Source organism: Geospiza fortis, unplaced genomic scaffold (assembly GCF_000277835.1).
Source record: "Geospiza fortis unplaced genomic scaffold, GeoFor_1.0 scaffold163, whole genome shotgun sequence".
Lineage (NCBI taxonomy): Eukaryota > Metazoa > Chordata > Aves > Passeriformes > Thraupidae > Geospiza > Geospiza fortis.
Genome location: NW_005054401.1, coordinates 2,450,097 through 2,460,956, shown reverse-complemented (window position 1 = coordinate 2,460,956; position 10,860 = coordinate 2,450,097). Strand labels below are relative to the sequence as shown.

At 41.7% G+C, this 10,860-nt stretch overlaps 1 protein-coding gene across 1 annotated transcript in view; it reads left to right on the top strand.

Annotated features, from left to right (window-relative positions):
- C6 (complement C6) overlaps nucleotides 1-8,862 on the top strand; it is a 22,336-nt gene extending 13,474 nt beyond the window's left edge. The window contains exons 11-18 of the mRNA XM_005426093.2: nucleotides 3-87; nucleotides 1,267-1,438; nucleotides 2,357-2,468; nucleotides 2,905-3,037; nucleotides 4,005-4,196; nucleotides 4,731-4,821; nucleotides 6,271-6,512; nucleotides 8,430-8,862. Of these exons, the coding sequence (XP_005426150.1) occupies nucleotides 3-87; nucleotides 1,267-1,438; nucleotides 2,357-2,468; nucleotides 2,905-3,037; nucleotides 4,005-4,196; nucleotides 4,731-4,821; nucleotides 6,271-6,512; nucleotides 8,430-8,611 (1,209 nt within the window). The 3' untranslated portion in view covers nucleotides 8,612-8,862. The remainder of the gene's footprint in view (nucleotides 1-2; nucleotides 88-1,266; nucleotides 1,439-2,356; nucleotides 2,469-2,904; nucleotides 3,038-4,004; nucleotides 4,197-4,730; nucleotides 4,822-6,270; nucleotides 6,513-8,429) is intronic.
- The last annotated feature ends 1,998 nt before the right edge of the window (nucleotides 8,863-10,860 follow it).

The following is a 10,860-nucleotide window of genomic DNA, read 5'->3' as shown; positions in this document are numbered from 1 at the left end:
TGCTCCTGGGGACACGGTGCCTCTGCCTGTGCCCGCCCGGCACCTACGGCGCCAACTGCGAGACGCGGGCTCCTGGCTACACCACAGGTACCGGGGCCATGGCGGCGGCCTGCAAATCTGGGCCTTCGGGAGTCTCCTCGTCGGGGCTGATCTGCCGTAACCTGCCCTTAATAAATCCACATTGCTACATGGTGATGTCCAAAAAGCGTAAGAATAAATGTAGGGATTACAAATAAAAAATAGGCACGACTCCAAAGACAGTGCAAAGCATGGTAAAATATTTCTTAGCTACATAATTAAGGTAATCCGAAGTGAGCTATTTGGCAGTAAGGGTGAAGCTGAGATCAAAGATAATTGATGGAAAAAATTAAGAAATCCATTGCTTAACGTTGCTAGTTTTCCCTATAGCCTATTATGCTTAAGACTAAGTGGGTAATGAACATAAAAATTGTTGACTACAGTTCAGAAGAAAAACTCAGTTGTCATAAGGAGAGAGAATATAATCACCATTCTGGAAAATTTAAAGAAGAATTTAATGCAAAAAGATTTTTTAATTAAATTTGCACTGGTGCCATACCTAAGGGAAAAAAAGGAGACATTGTATATATTTATATTCCCCAATCAAAAGAGAACATAAGTTAAAGTCACTCAGGCAGGTACAGTTCTCATTATCTGGCCCTGATGGAGGAATATTTTGAAAGAAAAAAACAACCAAAGACAGAGATGGATACAGACAGTCTATTGCATGCAGAAAAGAAAGGGTGTGCATAGAAAAAAATTACGCATGTTTCATGGTGGTAATAGATGCCAGGGTCTGAGAGAAAACAGTAATAGTAATCTTTAAATGTAACTGGCATAGGATGTAGATTTTGGGCTTAGACATGGTGTTAGAACTCAGATTTATTTGAAAACTCATTAAATAATGACCTATCTAAGAAACTTGTAAGTACCATGAAAACACACACATCTGTGAGTGCAATGAAAGTATAAAATATGCTGCTTCTGAGTTTTACTGTTACGTGCAGCCAAAAATAGAAAGGTAAATGTATTTTTGGGTTTTATGAAGCAGCTGGAATTTGACTGGACACCTTTTGAAAAATTTTACATTCTAGATACAATCTATTCCCTTAAACTTAACAATTTTAAATTTTCTGAAAATGGCTAATATGAATTTACCATCATCCCTCTCATATGTGGCCTTAAAGAAAATATTGTGTATGGTACTGGTCTGCCAATAAAAGATGGTGTCTCTTTTATTCCTTGCAGTTGCTGTTGATGGCCAATGGGGTTGCTGGTCTGAATGGAGTCCATGTGATGCTTCCTTCAAAAGAAGAAGGACCCGGGAATGCAATAACCCCTCCCCAATGAATGGTGGGAAGCCGTGTGAAGGGCAGAGGGAAGAAGAGGAAGACTGTTATATCTCTGTGTTCACAGACAGGTGAGAAGGTCAAAAGATCTCCTTAGTCATGGGATGGTTAAGGAGCACTCCAGAGTGGCTCTGTGACTACCAAGGAGAAATAGCAGACAACCTTCCCCTCTCAATTTCTTTGGTGGAGTATAGAAAAGGCAAACTCTGAAAATTTCTGCAATTTGCTTCACATTTGGATTTATTGATTTTTTATTCCTAGAAAAATTGCTCATGAATTGCATACTAAAGTATACCTGTAGATCTTGTTTGATGCTTTTTGTGGCTTCTTTTCCAAAGTCAAGGAAAATCTTTTTCTTCTCTTCATTGGAGTTCACTGTTTCTATTTTTTCCCTATCCCCTCTTTTCTTAGAGGTTTAGATCTGAACTCAGTCAGAGAGAGAGTTTGGATGAAGCTACCAATTTTCTCATATTTCAAGTTCAAGTATGCCTGATGTACCTTTTTAGCATGATTTCAACTTCAAATCCTAGCCCCAAACTGGCTCAGTTTTTTTCATCTTTAAACCCAAGGCTTCAGGTTTTTTTCCTCTCCGCAGTGAATAGGAGAGGGTTACAAGCAGTGGGCTCCACAGTTCTTTGTTACTCAGTTAGACACCATGAGAGACCAGCCACCTTTAATCACTGCCTGGGGCAACAGGAATTACGTGGATTATCTAGAAATTTCCTGTTATGTTGTTCTTTGCTGCCTCTTTCTTGATGTAAAAAAATCTTTAATTAATTATGTTGATAGATATATTCAGAACTTTTTTACTGCTCTCATGCTCTCCCCCCTATCAACCTGCAGTTTTGTCCACCATCTTTTACTTAACAGAACAAAACTGAAGGGGGAAGATGACATGACCCACTTGCAACTCTCCTGGCATTCTGCCATGGTTACTTAGTGACATGAATGCTTAAGACACAGCCTTACAGCAAATTTTCACTTTTCAGAGGTGCTCCTTGTATAAATGATGATGAAGCCAGGAGAGAGGAGAATGTCTTGATTGGTGAACCTCAGTCTGGATGTTTTAGGCCAGGCCCACCAGAGTACGGCTTTATCAGGGTGAGCATGAAAAATGATACAGAAGCAAAGTGTAGTAGTTGCAGAGATTGGAAATTTTGCAGCTTCTCGGCTGTATGTGCCTGATATCCAATCTAGCTACTGTGCTAGTGAAAGTGCTGTGTTCAAAGAATGCTGCAGGACTCTAGCCCACCACACTACACCAGCAACTGAAAAAACATCAAGGTAAAATTCATTTGAAGTGGTCCTTGAATCCTTGTTTGGTAACCATGACATCAGTTACTGCAACTGGAAAAAGTTATCATTATATTGGTGAGTGGATGACTCATATTTCAGAGTAGGAAATGCATGCATTCATTACATCTTATCAGGATTTTGCTATTGTTTCCTTTGACAATGCCCAGTCTCGTTACCATAGATCCTTTCAGAGCTTTTTGGTGTGGGTTTCTTAAATGTTTTTTTTTAATTTTTTTTTAAGAGTGAAAAGAGCCATTATGCTGTTGGGGAGGAAGTTGAAATTGCTTGTGTGAGTGGGTATAGCCTCATTGGCTACCAATACCTTCGGTGCCTGCCAGATCAAACCTGGACACAGCAACATGTTGAGTGCCAACGTAAGAAAGAGAAAATGAACAAAATGCACAGCAACAAAATAGAAGGGGGAGAAAACATACAAAAGGGATTTTTATAAAGGTCTTTTAAAAACAAATCTCTAACATATCTGAAAAGATAGCATTTTAAGAAGGTATTTAATGTAGACATGGCAAAAACATCGTGAGTCACTACATCACTCCTCTTTCAAATCAGAAGTATTACTATTATATGCTTTGTAAGGAAATTGTAATACACAGTGCAATAGAAAATCCACAAATGGATGCTGCGAGATCCTTTGCTTTTTTAGTTTTAAATAGCTTTTACAAAAGGATTCACCTTTTGTTTTCAGACTGACATAGATATCTTTAGGCTGATACAGTTATGAAGAAGAAATCATTCCTACAGAAATTTGTGTACTATATTTTATATTAAATGGATGATATGTTTCTAACCATGACCTCCCAGGCTGCCTTGAAAATCTCTACTATAAATCAATGCCTCGAAGGATCTATAGGTCAGTTAAGAATTAAAGATCAGAATCAGTCTGTGTTTGCTAACAAGAGAGATTCCAGAAGTTTTCTAAAACTTGGTATAATTTCATTGACTTAGTCTTCATTTTAACAAATAGAAGTGCCTGAATATACTTATGAGCTTTCTATTGCCATTGACGTTCTTACATTTACAAGAGAAAAATTAAAATATGTTGTTAAATGCCATTTTCTTACTATTTTTTTTATTGGCATACATTAGAAACATTTTGTCATTATTTAGTTATTACTTGAAAAATATTTTAAAGACTATGACAGTGCACTGAAAATTTCTAGACTTAATTGCGTTAAATTTTTATTAGTTTTGAATGTCAGAAAAATGTTCAGTATTACTGAGTGTCTTTATATGGTTCTTCAGACAAAGCATTATGACTTTCTGTAAATATCCACAGAGCATTGAACCAACTAGAATTATGCTTTTTTTTATTGTTTGTTACAGTCTCAGTATGCCTCAGGCCACCAATATCTGAGAGTGTCACAATTTCCCCATTTAAGCAACAGTACAACATTGGTGAAACAATGAAGTTGAGCTGCCCAGCTGGGTTTATAGTCACTGGTCACACAGAGTATACTTGTGGGGAAGACCTGTCCTGGACACCTCCTATTATGATGTCTACTACATGTGAAAAAGGTTAGTATGCCTGCTGATACTTACTGCTTCCATAGTGCTGGTATTAAAAGTACTGTTTATTTCAGCGAGCTAGAACTAGAAGGCTGATGACTGGGTTTAAGACATATAGCAGCTGTTCATTAATTTTAGTTTTCCTTTGTGTCTCCCATGGTGACAGAATTTCCGCTCTAAACTTCTGCATTAAGTTCAGATTTTTTGGATGCAATGTACTGTAAACTTTAATAATGAAATTGAGACACTGCAACTGTTTGCTTAAAATCAAAACCAAATCAAACCAAACCCCAACTGCATTAACAAGGCTTCATGAAAGCAAAGTAGGAAAATGCATTCTATTGAAACTTCAGCTGCTCTTGTTATTTTCCAGTGATTTTTACAAAGACTGATGAAAATACTTGTATCATGCCAACCAGGGAGCTTTTGAAAAGAGAAACTTAGGACAAATAGAAATAAATCCATTTTAGCTTTTATGGTAGGAGTATAAGATATTTCTGTTCACTCCTTACTAGTTACAGTAGTTCTCACTTGTTTTTTCAGATGTGCTAACCAAAATTAGAGGTATTTGCAGTCCAGGACAAAAGCAGATTGGATCTCAGTGTGTTTGTATGTCTCCAGAAGAAGATTGTGGGTAAGTGCTGTAACTAGAAATCAGTTTCTCTAATGATAGACCAAGAGGCCATTGTGACACTGAACAGGAAGAGCAGGAAAAGACAACTGCAAATCAAGACCACTCTCTATTCAGATACTAGCTAGCTGTTCCTCTGTATTCAAATTACAGTCCTGTTTGTAGCCTATGAAATAAATAAAAAATCACAGAATCCCAGAATGGGTCAGGTTGGAGGGGTCCCCAGTGGTCTTCTGGCCTAACCTCCCTGCTCAACCAGGGCCATCCCCGAGCACACGGCACAAGATTGTGTCCAGGTGGTGCTTGTGTGTCTCCAGTGAGGGAGACTCCACGACCTCTCTGTGCACCCCTGTTCCACCCACAGTAATCTGCTTCTTCCCGATGTTCAGGTGGAATTTCCTGTGCACCTCTCAGTGCCCCTTGTCTCTTGTCCTTTGGCTCAGCAGCACCGAGCAGAGCCCGGTCCCTGCTCTGACTCCTCCCTGCAGACACTGACAGACACTGATGGGGTCCCCTCTCAGTTGTCTCTTCTCAAGGCTGAACAGGGACAGCTTCCACAGCTTTTTCTCATAATAGAGATACTCCAGTCCCTTGATCACCTTTGTAACCTTCCACTGGACCCGCTCCAGGAGTTCCATGCCTCTGTTGTGCTGAGGAGCCCAGAACTGGACACAGCTCTCCACATGAGCCTCACCATGGCTGAGTTAATATGCAGGGTCACCTCCCATGATCTGTGGGCAACGCTCTCTCTAATGAGCCCAATTACATTACTGTAATGAGACACCACAGCACATCCTTTTAATCGACACTGCTCTCTTCTCCTGGAGACCTCTGGAAACTCTTCTTCTCTATTTCTCCAATGTCATAACCATGCACAAGGAGCATGCAAGAACTATGATCTCTAAGGTTCCTTCCAATCCAAACCATTCTATGATTTTATGATCCTCTTTTTGGAAAATGACTAAGCTCCAAAAAATGATGCTGCTTGGAAATGCATGCACCTTCAAGGAATGAATTTACTTGGTAACCAAGAGCAATACAGAAAAAAAGGAAACTACAAGACACATGACTGGTTTTGCCTGCCCTTGGTCCCAAGACACCTGTGTGTCAGAGAAAGTTGCACACACAGCTGCAGGGATGCATGAACTCAGAAAAGCCACCCAGGCCCAGTGGAAATTCACATCCTTGTGGAGGTAACAGCCTCTCCTTTTTCCCGTACAGACATGTGTCCCTCACCTCCCAATGGTTGGATAGGACCAAAGCTTCCCCATCTCACAGCGCTTGTTTTATCAGGTCCAGGTCCTGCAGTGCTAGGGCAGCCTTAGATCTTTAGGTGAATCTCCAGCCTGGCCATGGCTTTGCTGCGCTTCATCCAATGCTGATGTACTGTTTAAAAGTATGGACTTGTTCTGTAGCCTGCTAAAATAATTTTTCTTTTCTTCCTTTGGGCAGCCACTACTCAGAAGACATCTGTGTGTTACATGCTGTTTCTGAACAGAATGTGACCAAGCCCAGCTGTCAGTACTCAGCTGAAATGTGCCTTGGAGTGCAGTCATTTCATTTCTTGCATGCTGGTCCTTGCCATGGTAATTCCAACCTAGACTGGGCTATTGAGAGGGCAAAGCTCTCTGCAAATAGCTTGAAGAAAGAGCCCTGTGGCTATGACATCTGCTATGACTGGGAGGATTGTCAAGGTATGACTTCTGAATGGTGAGATTCAGCCATCCCTTTGGATCTAAAATGTGCTGACTTTCACTGCTCCAAGAACAGGATTTCAGGATTTATAGATATTGTGGCCCTTCTGGGCACACAGAGTGTGAAAGTGTGGTCAGTCCTGTGTCCCGGCTACCTAGGGTTACACTTAGATATGTGCTTTTTCCCTTTACTCACAATTAGTGTAGTGTTGTTACTTCCCATTAGAAAGCCACTAGAGGAACTTGGGAATTAAGATACCTTTTTCAGGACAATTAACATTTGAATCTTTAATCACAAAAAAATGTAGTTTGTAATATTTTCACCCATTCTTTGTAAGGTTACTAGCTCCTAGTTTGTACTTCAGGAATTAATTTGGGCCACACCCTCTATAACATATAATTAAATTGGGAAATTAAATCATGATACTACTTCAAAAGCAAGACTGGGGCCATCAGGCTTAATGGGATTTTAATGGCAAAATTTGCAAATACCCATATGTGAAAACTGTGTTTATCAAGAGTTTTAATGAACTAGCTAAGCTGGTAAAAAAACCTAAGAGGATTATTTTCTAAACAATATTGTGCAGCTTGGCTATTTACTGTGTAACCAGGTGATATGAGCAGTAGGTTTTTCTGTAAATGTCTGAGGTGCTGACTGGCTCTGCTCATATCAAGTCTTTGCTAGGTAAAGGCTGAGTGACAGACACACTCACTCTGTCCCTTGCTACCAGAGACAAATCTGATTTTTATCACACCTGGTGTACTTAATGATAAATAAAGCAACAGCAGTGTGCAGCAATCCTAACCCTCTGTTTTGAAGATGCAAGATTTCTGCAGCAGAGAATTTGAAGTAAATATGGCTGTAAAATTACTGCATGACCTGTTGTCCCTTGTGGGCTTAAGCAGAGGGCATGACCAGGTGTGTCCATCTATGGACATGCTCTGGTGGAACCTGTAGGTATCATGCGCTCCTGGGGAAAAGGTGGTATTTTTTTTTAAATTACTTATTCCAGAGCCTCTAAGAAGCCTAGTTCTGCTTCCACTGTGCAAGTGTCTTCAAGCTGGGTCTTGTGCCAGCACTTCAGTGTTTTCCTCTTGAAAGCCTACAGAGGAGCTCTGTTCAGAAAAATAAGAGAAAGGGGAGAAAAAGAAATAAGATTAGTTGTCAGTGTGGTGCTCAAGAGATTAGAACTAGACTCTTTACCATCTCCACAGAAGTCCACTTTTCATGAGTGTGCACAAATATTTAGGAAATTAATATTTTGTTTTTCTTGAAAGTGAGTAGTTGGTATCAATACAGGGACAGAACATGCTGCAGAGAAGATACTGCAGTACCATGAAAGAAGCTAAATGGAGGAAAGCACACATTTTTCATGCTATAAAAAACTGAAGGCAGAAACTCTGCCTAGGGAGTTTCTGGGAAAGAATATAAAGAGTCAGAACCTGATTAGATCAGAAATAGGTAATGAAATAACCAGCAGGACAGAGCTTTACCACAGGCCAGCAGTAGGTAGCTTAGTATTCATGAAGTGAGCTTTAATGAAATAGGAGCTGACACAATATGGACCTTAAGACTCCATTTCATAGCAAGATTGTGTTCAAGGATAATTGGGAAAAGAAAGTCAACTTAATATATCTTTGTTTAGAAGAAAAGTCAGGGAAAGCCAGTGGATAAAAATAGTTAGATCGATTCTCCTTTTATATGGGCCATTGCTGAAAAAACAGTTACACAAAGCTGATTATGCCTCTATTCCTAATATCCAACCATCTAGTGAATGCACTACAGGCTTTTTGTAGCTAATATATCACAAACATCCACTAGTGTTTTTCCCTGTTGGACTTTGAAATGTCATCAAAGTATAAAATCTGGTTTTAGTCATCGCATTTGCTGCTATATTTCCACACATTCATTCCCAGATACAAAGACCCAGTGCTCCTGCCTGATGCCTTACCAGTGCCCCAAAGGAGAGATCCGCCCTCACTGCATCCAAATGGAGACGACGGGGAGGAGGAGGACAGTCAGTCACTGCATGCTGGCAGCCATGAAATGTGCTGGCGTCAAACTGCAGGTGCTGGAGCAGGGGAGCTGCCTACAATAACCCATTTGCTCTTTGCACGCACCATGATCATTGCATCAAATGCAAACTGAGCCACCCACGGAAAAGCTTGGTTGGTTATGAAAGGATAAGTGGATCAAAACAAAAGGATGAGAAAAAAATATCCAGCTCGTTTAACAGCTTTTTGGGAGAAGGGTGGCAGTGACGTTTTCTGTCTGAAAATGACCTGGGCTCAGGGGTATAAGGGTGTAACTTGTCATTGCTGGCACCTCTGGGAATGTACAGAGGGAGGGGAACAAATGGAAAGGGAGAAAAAGAAATATTGCCTTTGGTCTCCCCTAGAGCTGGATGAGACTTTTCCTTTCCTCAGCCATTTGTTGCTTTGTCCTTGTGCTTGTGACTGCTGTTCACTCTTGTCTCACTGGCTGAGTACCTGCTGTATCACACAGGGAGACAGAGCAAGCACTTCAGCACCACTTCTGACATCAAATGGGGAAGGGGTAGCAAGAAGCTACCTGCAGTCATGGTACAAATGGAAGGAGCAATACCAAACACTGAAAACTGCAATTACACAATGACTGAGTGAACTCATCAAAATGATGTGATTTTTAGTTGGAGTGGCTGAAGGGAGGAGGTGTTTGCTTTCTGTGTTTGTTCACTGGGTTTCAGCTTTAGGCAGAAAGCCTGAAGCCTAAAGCTTGGTGAATTTCTGTAGTACCCCTCAGCGTGAATTAAAAATGTTTGTACTTTAAATATAAAATAAATATTTAATGAGCAATGCACTGGGCAGAGTCCTACTGCAATGTGTGTTTCTACTTGGAGTGGTTGTACTTGGAGTCTGCAGAAATACATCACAGTCAGATTCCTTGCATATACCTGGATCAGCATCAAACCTGAGAGCAATTGTATGGAGCACCTCAGCCCAGCCATGGTCCATGCCCCCAGCATTTCTTGGTCACAAATCATGATTTCTGAGCACTTGCAACTAGAATTTTCTCCTCAGCACTCAGAATTTCACAAATCTGAGTATAAATCTGCCTTTTAAGAAGGGGAAAATTGAACTCCGCTTCTTTCTTTACCAACAGACATTAGAACAATGACAATCAGGAAAAAAACCCCAGGGAATCATAGAAAAGAATCATAGAATTTGCTGAGCTGGAAAGGACCCATATAGATCATCAAAGTCCAACTGGCCCTGCACAGGACACCCCAAGAATCACACCATATGCCTGAGAGCATTGTCAAAATGCTTCTTGGACTCAGACAGCCTGATGCTGTGACCACTGCCCTGGGGAGACTGTTCCAGTGCCCAACCACCCTCTGGGTGAAGAAGGGTGGTTCTTCTAAAAGCCAACCTAAACATCCCCTGGCACAACTCCAGGCCATTCCCTCTGGTCCTGTCACTGGTCACAACAGAGCAGAGATCAGTGTGTGCCCCCTCTTCCCCTCATGAGGGAGTTGTAGCTGCAGTGAGGTCTCCCTCAGCCTCCTCCAGGCTGAACAGACCAAATGCCCTCAGCTACTCCTTGTCCAGCCTCCGCTCCAGACCCTTCACCATCCTCATGGCCCTTCTTTAGACACTCTCTAATAGTTTCATGTCTTTTTTATGTTGTGGCACCCAGAAGTGCTCCCAGCACTGGAGGTGAGGCTGCCCCAGTGCAGAGCAGAGCAGGACAATCCCCTCCCTTGCCTGGCTGGTGATGCTGTCCCTGATGCCTCCAGGACAGGGTTGGCCCTCCTGGCTGCCAGGGCACTGCTGGCTCGTGTTCATGTTGCCATCAATCAGGACCCCCAGGTCCCTTTCCATGGCACTGCTTTCCAGCATCTCATTTCCCAGTCTATCCACACATTCAGGATTGCCCTGTCTCAGGTGCAGAATTGAACATTTTTCCCTGTTGAACTTCGTAATGTTGATGATTGACCAGCCCTTTCATTAAGGATTTCTCCTCCGAAATTCGTATCATCTGTAGATGTAGTATCCCTTCCAGTCCTGCATCCAAAGTTGCTTTTGAAGATGCACAGGGCCTATGACGGAGCCCTGAAGAGCCCCATACGTGACCAGTTGCCACTCTGATGTGACTCTATTCACTACAATCCTTTACATCTGACACATGAGCCAGTTGCTCACCTGTCACACAATGCCTGAGAAGTGCCCATTACTGAACAACCTGCCCTATGTGTAAGTGTCAAACCTTGCTAGAGGCTGGGTAAAATCACCTGGGAGCTGCGAGTGGGCTGGTCCCTACAAAGAAACACATTTGGGATATTGTCAAGCTCCCTAAAGCAGCAGC